At 42.6% G+C, this 14,397-nt stretch overlaps 1 protein-coding gene across 1 annotated transcript in view; it reads left to right on the plus strand.

Annotated features, from left to right (window-relative positions):
• Positions 1-14,397, plus strand: part of VPS53 (VPS53 subunit of GARP complex) — an 898,950-nt gene that overhangs the window by 312,401 nt on the left and 572,152 nt on the right. Inside the window, exon 8 of the mRNA XM_085649360.1 lies at positions 14,275-14,353. Coding sequence (XP_085505486.1) covers positions 14,275-14,353 — 79 coding nt within the window. The remainder of the gene's footprint in view (positions 1-14,274; positions 14,354-14,397) is intronic.

Below are 14,397 nucleotides of genomic sequence, written 5' to 3' on the forward strand. Positions count from 1 at the left end.
CTGCTATAGAAGCGCCATCCATCTATGAAAATTTGTCCCAAACCTTAAACTCTTTGGTACCTGACGGCGGTATAGTCAATGTATGGAATCAAATTCATTTTTTGTTTCTAATGAGAGAATTGCAAGGAGTTCCTTTTATTTTATTATTTTATCGATCGAGTTGTGCAATCTTTTGAGGATTTACCTGGGGGAGCCATTAGGCATAAATCCTGTTTCGGCCTTAAACCATTTTATTCTTAACCCAGCTGTGTTCTCACAGTCATGTTGTGAAATGACACTTGGGGCCATGGCCATGCCAACCCTCAAATCCTTTACATTCAGCAGGAAACGTCTATATAGAGTGAAACAGAGTGGTTCCCCCACCAAGTGGTATGCCTCATTGATGGCCGTCATACGCAGTGCAGCAGCAAAGGGCACCATTCCCAACACAAATTTTAAAAAAACAGGACCATGGACAGTCCAGGTGTGTTCCACTCGCTCCTGGATACAAGCCAGTTATTACCCTGCCTAGTCGGACGTTGGCTGTAGGGCTTGCATAGCAATGAGATCCACTTACTTATATTTAGGGCCAATAAAGATGAGTAGGGCCATAGAAGCTGCGCCTATTCAAGCATTGGCAATAGCCTTCTTTTATTTGTGAAGGGGGTACGACCAGTGATGAATCCATTCTTGTCAGAATGTACCGGTCACAGCATGTGTGGCAGTATTCTCCTTGCCAATACTTTACTCAGTATTTTGTAATCAGTATTGAGGAGGCAGAGATGTCTGTATAAAGTCCACTCCAGAGGACCCCTCCGTGCCGTGGGATGCCAGACGATCAGGGCGTCGCTTATCATTGAGAGTAGGTAACTGGTTTAGGAAGCTGCAGTCTATAGCGCTGGCAACCCAGAGTAAGTAAGAACTGCAATCCTGCCTACATTTAGGTGGAATTCGCCCACATTTTCTGCAGGCTCTTCCCTTTGGTGCTGCTGTAAAGTATGCTCCGTTGTCTCCATCCATGCATTCTCCTGAGGGTTTGAAGTCAGTCACTGTACGTTTTTGCGTGAACTATTGGTTTTCCAGGCAAGGTAGAGCATGTCAGGAAGATATCGGTTTGCCATGTCCGGTGTTGGTCAGTGGACAAGGCTTGGATAAGGGAACACAACACCGGGAGGATGGGCTCTTTCAGCATTTGGGTGATAAGGGAGGCGAACAGTTTGTTGTTTTTCTATTTGTTGAGCCCTCGTACCGTCGAGGCCTTTTCTAAGCGCTGTTCAGACGGGCTCTGTTAGCTAGCCTTCTGGCTTCAAAGACCAACTCAACCCTACCTTAGCAGTATCACGCACGGCTGTTTAGAACTGTTCTTGGTGTTGTTGTGGGTCTGTTTCACATTGCATTTGGAGGAATTTCACACATTTGCGGCAGATAACTTACCCTTGTCTGGGGCATGGAGGCTATTAGCTGTGGAAAAGGCCTGGAAAGTATTTGGAATGAGACATAACAACCAAACCACAGGAAAAAATAGGCCACCTCAGCCCTTTTCATCTCCTCTGGCAGCCAGTAGCTGTCCTAATATTTCTGGTAGCTGTAGCAAAAAAGAAGAAATTGCGGTTTCTAGGGATTTACTGTAATCTGAGACTTTACTGAAGTTAATAAAATGGAGAAAAAAACAAGCCTTGAGGGCTTTTCGGAAAAGCAAAACGTCTGCTCTTTTCTCCCAGGAGACAGGGCTCCGTTTGCAGGGTGAACCGCTGTTGGAAAGTAAAAAAAAACTTAACGAGACTGACACCAGAAATATCACTGTGTCGTCGGCAGTTTAGAGCTGCTCATTTTCTATAGCTTTTACTTTTTAACGATAGCTGTAAGCTCTGCAAATGTCTCTGGTGCGTCCAACCTTCTGGTGCTGCGCCGCATTCACAAGACTGGACCCGCTGAGGACTAGCCGCGCGGCATCGAGAACATGTGCAGCTTTTAACAGAGGACAGAAAGTGATATTGCCTGAGTGGTGCAATGTTGTTTATTCTGAAATTATTAACATCTTGCGTCTTTCTCTCATGGGACTATAAAAACAAATCGAATTTTCGTTGTAGTTCTCGCATGATATGAGAAAACCAAAGTAATTAAACCAAGCTTTACCACACATTATCCTGTCTACACCACTGTCTGTTATTGCTTTTGAAGCATCTACTGCAGTAATGTGTGCTGATGAAGCAGACTTGCTCAGCGATGACCTGTCTAGCCACCAGAAACACACGGACCAATCACGAACGAGAGCAAGGACAAGCCAAAAACAAGAGATGGCAAAAAGCCCAACACTGGTGTGCAACATTCTGTGGCATCCATATTTTGTATGCGCACATTTTATATGGTGCAGACTGACTAACTAAATTGCTTCTAGCTGCTTGTGAAAGCGAGCGCTGGAGATGGTGAGGGAAGAGGTGAGGTTTCTGTTTCTGAAGGTAAAGAGGTTGTAGTAATTGACAATGGTGCATGCTCGCAGGAAGGTTGTTCCCCCTTCAGGAGCAGCAATTAAGAGGCATGCGTGTTTCCCCCTTCCTGCATTTTGACACTTTGAGGAAGTTGAAGGAAGGATCTAGTGGGGGCTTTACCTCTTAACTTAATTCCATACATATGTTGGTGCAGGCTATTCCAGGCATCTTAAGGTGAGGCACAGCATTTTGCAGGCTGCCGTTGACTATTAGCCAGTGGAGTTTTCTCTGGTGCTTGGTAACGTTTTGGATTTTGTCCACCGCATAAATGAGGTGTGCTGCAGTGCTTGTGGGGATTTTTAAAGTCTCTTGATTTGAAAACAAAACAGTCTGCTCTAAAGGGAATTGTGGGAGTCCAAGCTAGAGAGCACAAGAACTGTCACTGAGGGGTAGTGTTAACTGGGGATGAAAGATGGTGTGTTTTGCAGCTTTAGTTGGTAGAATTAGGATTTAGGAAATTTAGGCTAAGGTCAAGCTTTCAAATGTTAAAATGGTTTCTTGACTCATCTTTGTTGCAACAGGGTATCTGAAGAACGTTTCAGGCAGGCAGAATATGGCATTTGCCTTTGAGATTAAGTAGGCCGGGAACCACGATTTTTTATCTTGTAGACATTTAGTGTTTGTTTTACTTGTGTTTACGTTGCTTTTAGTTGGTTCGAGGTATTTTATGAGGTTCATCCTCTTGCACTAAGATTTGCAGATAGTGTGTCATTGTTGCAAGAGTATTATAGGGCTTTGTGAGATTTTAGTGTGTCCTTTAAAAGAGCCTGTATGTTAAGGAGTAAAGTTATAAGAAGGATCTACGAGGACTCCACTAATCACTGGCCCAGGGCAAGGATGAAACATTTGCGCCTCTGGTGTGTGGGCGATGATGAAGGATTTGACCATTTTAGTGACTGGTTAGTGACAAGGGTGCTGAGTGCAGCCAGCATGGTCCACAGTGTCGAATACAGCGAAGGGCTAGGAATCGACATTGTTTATGAACATTGGTACGCCAGGGGTAGGGTTTCAGAATGCTTTGATACAGTATCAGCTTGGCAGAAATAGTCTTGAGTTTTTGCCAGGACTTGGAGTGTTGTGATGTTGCCCCCGTGCACTTCAGAGAAGCCGGCATTCTGTGGCAGATTTTTTTCTTCCTCTGTTGATGTCCAGTTTGTGTGAATTGGGAAGTTAAAAGGTAATGTTGTGTGTCGCTTTAGCTACCCGAATATAGGTCTGTTGAATCATGTCCTTATATGGGCACAACGACCTGTCCTTATTTAAGCATGATATTCCCGTCCTTATTTAGGCATTGGCCATGCAGATCCAAATACAGGCATGGTCACCTACATCCGTCCATCCCACGTCACAACTAGTTCTTAGAAACCCTTAAGCCGTTTGGATTTTCCCTGCTTGGATTATTGATTTCTCCAAGAACTCCTCAATTATGCATGAACTACTATTCCTTAGGGCTTCATTCATGACGTCTTCCTCTGCCCGACTACGTCAATGCTAACATTCCTAGACACCTTCCAGGTATAAATATACCTTCACTTGCCCTGGCAAATCACGGCACGGCACAGATCGGCTATACGGCTCACCACGGCAAGTCCTGAAGGAGTTTGAGTCCCCGCCTGACGCACTGAACAGACGCTCTCTTCCCTGCACACAGAGATTCCAGCTTCCAGTGTTCCAACTCCCCTTGCAGGGTGTTAGAGTTCGAGATCTGGAAAGAGATCTAAGGTATGGAGCTGGGTTGAACCAAAGGAAATTCTTGGCATCTCATATAATATACTAACTTAAGCTCATACCAACTATAGCTTAAATCAGCACCTCCTTCCTACCTTGCACCACATTCAAGTTAGGTACACTGGGGTAGAATTATTTAGAAGCACCAGATGAGTATCCACTTCTAGCCTGTGTATTTATGTGTATGTATATATATCTAGGTCATAGCTAAAAGACAATGCTGTTGCAGTTTTACTTCTTCTTACTGCTGACCCTGTGCATATAGTATCTTGCTTACTGTCTAATGATCGTGACAACTCATATCTCTTACACGAGAACTAAGACTGTTCAATAAATCCTTTTTTTATTGAAAACGCCCGTCTTCCTATTTTCTGTGTAACTCTGAAGAAACTGAGTGAAACTGTTCTCTATTGTTTCCACGATTCTGAGACACGTTCCAATTCTGAAAGGAAACAAAGTTGTCATGTTTATGCGGTTGTCAGAAACTAATCCCTTCTTGTTCATTCGAGAAGTTTCTAGTGACCTCTGAGTTAGCTGGCACACATGTAGTTAAGTTTAATATACTCAATAGGAGCATACTGACCTCAGTTCTATGCACAGAACTATAGTGTATAGTATTCCAATGCGCAGAGCGTATAAGGGAAATGGGAACTACACTACAGTAATATTGTTTTTGATTATATGTTTTCAATGAAGAAATTATCCTAGGGAGCCTGCAATGATTTTGGGATTATGGATTTGGGAAATCGTGGCCCAGGTCCCTGTGACCGTGGTTGTGGTCAAAGGGCCTATTGACTGCTTCTAGTACTTGTCCCTAGCAGTTTTCTTCCTTGCAGAGAAGACAGAATTATGGTATGTGGAGCACAGTTTTAAAGGCCAATGATATTAACTAGCTTGGCAATCTGTGCTACATCAATTCTACTGCAGCATATTTTTCCCATTTTACATGGCCAGATATGGGGTGTATCCTGTACTGAAAGGCTCAGTGGCTAAAGAAGTGATTTTACTACTGAAGTAAAGCCTAATATAGCCAAATAAAGAAAATCATGTTCAGTGTGGGCAACATATATGAACAAGCATTGTTAAAGACCATGATTATAAGGGTTTATCAGGTGTCACAACATACAGAGCACATAGAATGCATGTAGAGCAACAGTGTAAATATTTCTTCGCATTGGTATATTAGCAGCGGAAAACAAAAAAGTACCTCTCTCTTTCTCGGTCTGTCACTCAATCTCTTGTGCTTTCATGCCCTCTCCATCTGCCTCTCCTTCACTCCCCCTAGCTCTACTCTTTTCTTTCTGTCAGTCTGTCCTTCTGTCGCGCTCCTCTCTCGTTCTTTGTAACTCCCTCTCCTTCCTCTGTCTTACGCCCACTCTCTTTCAGACAAATTATGCCTGAAAGATTTCTGTGGGGCAGCAGCAAGGCAAGTGCAGCAGTGTAGCAACTCTTGCAAAATTTCCTCACAGCAGTTACAGCACAAACCTAAGTCACATGCAGAGAAATGATACAACACAGGCAGCAGCAGTGTGCAGGATTGCACAAAGATACCTATCCACCCTCATGCCCTGAGACCCCTCCTCCCCGCCCCGAGGCAGCCTCTGGAAGGCAGCAAGGAAGTGGAGCATATGGCAGCAAAGAGAGAGTGGACTAGTTTTGATGACGTGTGGCTGAGCTCCTGCTAAGTCAAAACATTATGATTCCTAATGTGTACCAACTGTAGATTGTTAACTTAGCACAAGCAGCAAGGTCTTCCACTGAGGGGGTCCCTCTGCTGTGATATGCAGTGACCCCAAAGTAAGTTAGGCTAAAGTCCACCCCCGTCAGTTTTATCGCTTGCCCTAGCCTGGCATTTTATGGGAAAAGGCAGAGTTCTGGGAGCGACAGAATTTGAAAATGGTAGATGTGAGTCTCACTGTGATTTCTCCTTGTTGCTGTCCAAATCTCAGTCTACATGCAGTCAACTCCTGTCCCCAGAGAATCAAAGAACACCCAACCCCATTTTGACACATATTCTCCTACCCCCATATTGTGAGGAGCTCCTCTACAAGACTCCCTTCTTTATGGAAGGTAAGTGTCTAGGGTCACCAGTGACCGGTAAACCATTATGTTCAGAGGACTTTGAAGAGTGCCAGATGGTCCACTCCAGGGGAAAGAGGTGTCAATAGCCACAATTACCTGTGAGCCCCAGGCGGACAAGCCATAGTAAGGGGGTTTATCTGAATGGTCAGCTCCAAAGGCAGACATATGTGATAACTTTGTAAAAGTCACTTTAGCAGCATGTATCATAAAAAACCATAAGGGAGTAAAGTTTTTTTTTAAACTCCAACATTTACACAAGACGACTTACCCAGCTGATCTTGCAGTACCAATTTCAGTTTTAAATGTGCCATCATGATATCCATCTGCAAATTCAAGTGAGTAAACACAAATAACGCCACTAGATCATCTCTAAATGTCTGAAAGATGTGCTTCAATGGATGGAGGAGAGCTAACTAAGCTTAAACGGCCTAAAACTGAAATCCGGTTGGTTGGAGATAGGCTTCCTCTCGACTGACTGACTGAGAAGGAGCTAAGAACCATGTGGGCTACAGCCAAAATTAATAACAAAAAGCCCTCAGAGTATGGTTGGACCTGTATCTCTCTATCGGTCTTTATTCTATTACAGACTTACCTTTGATGATGATATCGGGTAACTGATCTAAGGAACTTAACCTTTTAGATAAATCCTCTCCCTCCCTCCGTCTCACCTTTTTATACCTTGATACCCTTTTCAAGCACTTTGTTTTTACTTTACATATCTACTGATAGATATCTGTTTTTAATCATTACTAAATGTGTTATATATATAAATACCTCTCCCAGCAATGTGTTAGCTCACTTCTCCCAGCAATGTGTTAGCTAGCTCTATTATTACTTTGAAGAATGCGTTTTTAGAGAGATGTCTGGAGGGCAGAATGCGGAGGGCTACAGACAAGCCAACGGACCAGACTTTTATGGGGATCTGTTCGAGTGTCAGTCCTTTGCCATTTCTAATATGGGTAGGCAAAATGCAGCACACATTTTCATTGGTTAGACTCTTGTTATGCACTGTGCACTTTTTGAGTGCCTTTCCATCACAAGGCTCCTATTTTTCTCAGCAACATCCCCTTTTTCTTTGTGACGATCAATCACCCCAAACTACCTTACCTTTTAGGCTATTACCTAAATTTTACTCATTGTTGAGGAAACTCTATCTGCTGCCTATTTTTAGTGTAGCAAATATTTGTTACTTCAGAGCGGCTTTTATTGACCTGCAAACTTTGACCACTATTAAGATCTGTATTTTTGCTGCTGTATATATTGAACGTGCTATAAAGCTGAGGGCCACTGTTTTTACATGATATTATATGAATTTTATATTGATAGTTAATGGATTTTTGTACATTGTTTGATGTGCTTCTTATTTATGCTCTGATATTTCTTATAATTTTATGGTCTAACTAGACCGATTAAAGATATTTGATGATATATTAAACTGCATTTTCTGCTTTGAAAAAGTTCCATGCACACCATCACAAGTGGTGAAACGCATATTAGTTGCAAGTTTCAATGTTGGAAAAGATCTGTACAATCACTTTAAAGTATAACTATAAAAACAAAAAAAATGCTAAATCGGCATAGCAACCCAGTCTTCTTATTTTTAAGCTTCAACAGTTGAGTGACTGCAGATCTAATGCATGTATGCGCAAGACCTCAGTTATTGATTTACTATTTATATCCTAACTTTGGAATTTAATGGCACTAATTGCCCACCACATTTACCTATATTCTGAAATACAACTTGGATAAGAACAAATCCAGTAGGATTAATTATTTTCTAATAAAATCAGACTCTAACAAAGGGCAACATTGAAGCAGGGTTCTTACTCCAAAGCCTACCATCCTCATCAGATCAAACTGACGAGAGCCCCACTGTTGTTGAACTACTGAAATGTGGTCTACACTGAATTCAGCACCAGAGAAAGAGATACAGAACCTCCAGTCAGATAATGATTTAGAGTGTCTTCACGCATCACTCCAGCCACTAAAGAAGCGTATTGGCTTATGGTTGTGCAGGGAATAAGATTTTAAACCCACTTCAAATCCGAGGTGCAAACCATTTCAGAAAATCTCCTGTTCAAGAGCTATAACATAAAGAAAAACTTGAGATTCTGTAATGCAGGTCTGCTTTTTGTGCTCGTTGTGGCGAGGTTCAACCAGAAGATCTTCATTGCTGGACCTCAGCTTTGGAACTCTATGGAAGCAAACTTGACCTAACCAACCATATCTGGCAGTTGAAAAGCTGAAAACAAACTTCTCCAAAGAAACGTTGTCTGTCCTGAGGTGCCACGTGGCTTTTTAAAGCCTGAGTTGCTTTTTTATCCAGATATGATTTTGGAGAAAGGGCTCTGCATGCTAAACAATGCAGTTAATACTAAATGCAGTCTTCACCTTGTGTGTACTTGTTAGAGCTGTCTTAGAAAAAAGCAAACTTCATTGCAAACATTGTTTCCATATTTAGGGAAGGATACGTAACTTCTTAGCCGGCCCCAACTGCCCAAAATGTTAGCTGTCCAGAGTCAAAATAATTTAGAGGAACCAGTACAAAAACATGGATTTGTTTTACAGAGTACAGTGGGGTCATTTGGAGAAACAGATGGTATAGTACTCTTTTGGTTCACATATGCTTCTCTTAGAGTTCCTATCTGCCATATAAGTAGATGGCCATCTGGTGTTAACTGTTATCTCCCCTCTTCTCACATTCCTAAGCTATGTATAGGTGGGTAATCCTGTAGTTAACCTCCTCCTGCCTTACTCCAGGAATTTTCAAGCATGGTAACTTCCCTATCCTACTGTTTGTTCTCAATGAGGCCCCTCATGGTTGTCATTCACACCTGCTCTCTGGACTGAGAAATTCTAATTACAGCCACTTTAGGAGTGAGAGCCTGGCAGATCCTGTTTAAAAGGTATTCAGGTCCAGGTCGCAATGGAAAACATCTATAAAAACAATCTTTGCAAAATATCTACTGGAAATCTAAGGGCATCAATGGACAGAATATAGAAAATGTATGACCCAACTACACCCTGATTGGATGCCCTCCTGCCACGTCTACTCTCACTCGAACAAAAATGTTAGAAATGTTGCAAAAAGATTTTTAAGCATCATCAAACCGGGTCCAAGTCTCGCTAGCTCTACTGCTATCAAGTCTACACTATGCTAATGGACTCCACATTGGGTTTACAAAATCACCTACTTTACAAACGTAAACTAAATCAGAATGCTGCAGCCACAAAGGTTTTTAGTGTTAACAGATGTGACCTCATCAACCCTGCCCACAAAGCCCGAATAGCTTTCAAAGCTCCTTGTATTGCCCACGGGCAGTCCATAGCACTGGACCGATTTTTTTTTTTCTTTTCCCCCTAAAATTCAATCTCTACAGAAAACAAAGAAACATTAGATCGAGACTGATACCTCTACTAACCCTGCCTCCTTTCAGAAGAAACCGTATAGAGGGAAAAGCCTACAAACTATGGAACACTTTACCAAAGAAAATGAAGATGATCAGACCCACCTATAATTCAGGGAAGCAAAAACTGACTTTTTCGTAGTATGACTTAATGCCTCAATGAGCATATTGAAATCAATGACAATTGGTTCAAAATGCCACAGTAACTTCATCATTGTCCTAGTGTGTTAAAGTCAGAGTCCCACTGGATAGTCTAGAATTCGATTGATGGGCTCCTATTTTTCTCAAATCCACGCCCAGGTCAATATGGTGGTGTAATCATGGATTGTAGTGGCAGAATCGACAGTATTCTCTCCCATATGTGTATACATAATCTCAAGATATGGTAAGTACCTACATGCATTGCTGAATCTTTTTCTCACACACTGCAAAACGCATGTGTTTAGCCTCAGGCATGGCACCCATCCACCCCCACCCCCAATAGGTGTCCCTATGAACAACACTTTTTCAATAAAACCCGCAAATGGCATCTAGGAAGTCAATGGAAATCAGAGCAAATCTTTTCATTGTCAGGGCCATAAAGTGATTCTTAAATTCCATGTATGGAATAGATGGTGTAATCAAATTGATGTATGCCTTGTAAGGGACATGGAAATCCCTATGTAAATGCCAATACAACACCATGACTTTACTTTTTAATACTTAAAATCCTGTGATCATAGACTATCTAGTTAGTCTTTATGCCCAACTTAGTAAAACATGTTTAATTTTTTCTTAAAGCAGACCCTGACAAAAATAGAAAGGTTGCTCCAGCCAATGTAGCAAAATGCGCTTTTGAATCCCTTTACTGCAAAGACATGCCGTCCTCATGTTTGCCTTGTCTCCCTTCAGTAGTCCTGGCGTTTGGGAGCAGGCGCTTGAGAAATATTTTGAGCCATTGCACCTATTTTTTTATTTGCAAATTAAGCAATGTTTTAGTCCAACAGACAATCACCCGAATTATGTTAAGGACAATGGCTTAAAAAACCTGCATATATATGGAATAAACTAGCGTTATACCTATTGAACTGATTTGTTGTCTTTGTTATTGGTTCACTACTGTCATTTTACAACTGGAGCGCAGAATGCAAAATAAGATTATTAGTTTTAATTAATAAACTTCTGATGCGAATGCTAGAGCTTTCCAAGATTTGAAAAGATTTGCCACCACATCCTAAAGAAATGGGGAAATTATTGTAAAGTTCAGAAGCCAGATAGTTCAATGAGATAAGCACCTTCTTCTGAGAAATGGGTGAAATCACAAATTCTTGGTGGGTCCATTAAGAGCTTTATTCCTCCAAGGCTGACACAATAAATATTAGGGAGCTGTAATCTTGACAATCGTATGAATTAAATAGTGTAATGCATATAATAATAATAATTATGTTACTGTTACTGCAGAGGACTATCCACAGGCTGAAAATGTGATAATTCCTAGATCAAGGAGAGGTCTGGATGCCTAAATATTCCAGTAGAGATTGTTACTACCCTTTGACATGCGTGTATAGTATTCCTTTCACCTTTTTGTCACTAAATTAAACATACTTAATAAGGACCAGCTTAAAATTTCTGTAAACGTTTGTTTGACTTATGTTAGCATGACCTACTCGGAAAGCGCCTCTGTGCAAGCGCTGTTTGTCTAGCGATTGTTTGGTACAGCATTGCAGCTTGTTATTCATGGTATAAATAAATGTGCTCAGTATAAATGAATGGGGTCTTTCTGCAGGTCATGGTCAGTGGACATCTTGTAGTGAAAGGAGTTGACCGCTTTGTAAGTTTAAAAGAACAAGTATTGGCAAAGCCAATACTCTCGCCTTGAGAGTGGCAAACCATTGGCTTGGTGTGTAAAGCATTGTTTAAAAAAGTAAAAGAATAAAATTCAAAATACTAAAGGAAAATCAATTGCTTATCTTAAGAAATTTAAAAATGTACACTGAATTCCATATTTCCAATATTTATAAAGGGCATGGTTTATATTTCAAAAGTGTTTCACTCTAAACTTCTTACTCTTGAAATTCTGTTCAAAGGGAAACACTTGCCAGGGCCTAATTTATATTCTACACGACTCGGGACTGAAATATGCTCCATTCATTTGGTCTCTTCAGTAGCACAGGGAGCAGATTCTTGGCCTCCAGTATAAGAGGCATCTCCTTTCAGTCATGCTACTTACACCTTCTCTCTCAAACAACAGCTGGGTGACTGCAGCAGCCAACCCGCCCCCAGCACTATGAAAGCCTTTGTGTGCCATATGTGGATTTGGGAAGTAAAACAAAGGAAAACCTGAAAGTCTGCTCTTTAGACTTACCCTGGCAAAATATACCTTTTTTTTGTTGTTTAAATCTGTTTTATTGAACTTTTCATTAACAAAGTACACATTCATATTTCATGTTACATACTGTTGACGTCGCCTCTGCTGGATATACATTACATAACTCACGGTTGTATAGCATCGATCTGATTATAGCAATACTATTGACATGTTAGTTACTGGTTCATATATGAGCTCTGTGTGCATCCCGCATTCGCCTCCGCTACTGTGTGCTGAGATCTGGTCTCCGGTAGCGTCCCAGCTAGACATCTGGCCTGTTGCTGTGCTTTTTTTACACAAATGCTTGAAGGGATTTAGAAGCAACATAGAGCTCAATGGGGTAGGTATGTGGGGTGGATGAACCAGGAGCATCACATGAGCGAAAGAGCAAAACAGCACACGCACACTTATAGCGTGCTGAGAGACAAAGAAAAAATTGTTTCCTAAAGGTGACCATTGGAAGGATTCAAGTAACACATGACAACTATGCTGTGCTCAAAGGGAAACTCAAACGCAAGATTAGGATGGAAAGGTATCAAATAAGAAGCAAGGAAACGAGAGTGACAATAAAGCCAACCCATGCAGAGCAGTGGACGGTCTCTAATCCCGCTATAGGTTTATGGTATGATCTAGGCAAAATGCTCTTGTGGAACAGCTGAAAGCTGTCTAGAAGGTGAGATCTGGAAACAGTGTCGCTTTTATTATGCGTACTTTTGTTATCCATCTAAGGCTTTTGGGGGGCTTTTGGCTCTGATAGGCAGATGCTCACATCCATCACATAAATAGGCTAAACATTACCAAGTGGCTGATAACTCGTAATGTCCTTCACTCCCACTCACCAATGATTCAACCTGCACTCTTTATCTAGTATCCTAACTGTAAATCAGAAATGGACTTCTCACAACAAAGCAATGTAATATAAAAATGCAATCGGTCCACAAGAGCACGACTCGAGTGCGGGGCAACCGAGCCAAGATCTGTCAATGACCCCCCAACTTGTGACAGCCCTGCTCTTCCCAGGTTGTGACACCTCTACTCCCCCCCACCTTCTGAAAGCACTACTCCCCACCTTGTGACAGCCCTACTCCCCACCTTCTGACAGCCCTACTCCCTCCGCCTTGTGACAGTCCTACTGCCCTCACCTTGTGACAGTGCTGCTGCACCAACTTTGGAACAGCCCTACTCCCCCCACCTTGTGACAGCTCTACTCCCCACCTTGTGACAGCCCCACTCCCCCCACCTTGTGACAGCTCTACTCCCCACCTTGTGACAGCCCTACTCCCCACCTTGTGACAGCCTTGTGACAGCTCTACTCCCCCCCTTGTGACAGCTCTACTCCCCACCTTGTGACAGCTCTTCTCCCCACCTTGTGACGGCCCTACTCCCCACATTGTGACAGCCCTACTCCCCACATTGTGACAGCCCTGCTCCCCACCTTGTGACAGCCCTGCTCCCCACCTTGTGACAGCCCTGCTCCCCACCTTGTGACAGCCCTGCTCCCCACCTTGTGACAGCTCTACTCCCCCCACCTTGTGACAGCCCACTCCCCCCTTGTGACAGCTCTACTCCCCCATTGTGACAGCTCTACCCCCCCTTCTGACAGCTCTACTTCCTACCTTGTGACAGTCCTACTCCCCACCTTGTGACAGTCCTACTCCCCACCTTGTGACAGCCCTACTCCCCACCTTGTGACAGCCCTACTCACCCCACCTTGTGACAGCTCTACTCCCCCACATTTTGACAGCTCTACTCCCCCCACCTTGTGTCAGCCCTGCTTCTGCCACCTTGTGACAGGCCTGCCCTTCTACCACCCCTACTCTCCTTTGATGGATGTAAACTGTTCTTGAGAGTGTGTGTTGGCTGCCCTGTGCCCTCACTGTGCCTCTCTCTCACCTGGATACCCAGGCTGCCCTTGCCTAAGGCCGGGTCTGCCGTGCAGTTATTCACTCAGTATGTAAATATCCGTAGTGCCCCATGCAGGAGGGGGCCAGCTGTAGTTGTACCAGTTGTATCGGATTCAGGTTTTGCTGCTCTGCGGTTGTCTATGCAGTTGATTGTTCATGTTTACCTTTAGAGAGAATAAAAATAAATTACTGAAAAGAAAAGAATCGAACAATATTGCGTTGGATGTTCTTTTTACCCATAGATGCGTCTCTTGAATTTGAATTTTAAGAACTCTGGGTGTTGTGAACAATAATGCGTCTGAGAAGGTAAACAAGTGTCAACCTTTCTTAAATCACAGAGTAAAGGCGGCACAGACTGAGTTGGGGCAACAGATATTGGCTGATTTTGAAGAAGCTTTCCCAGCCCAAGGCACCAAGGTAAACCTTTCACTTTTCTTGGAAATGTTTAAATAAACCAGGTA

The sequence above is a fragment of the Triturus cristatus genome, chromosome 3_2 (assembly GCF_964204655.1).
Source record: "Triturus cristatus chromosome 3_2, aTriCri1.1, whole genome shotgun sequence".
NCBI classification, from domain to species: domain Eukaryota; kingdom Metazoa; phylum Chordata; class Amphibia; order Caudata; family Salamandridae; genus Triturus; species Triturus cristatus.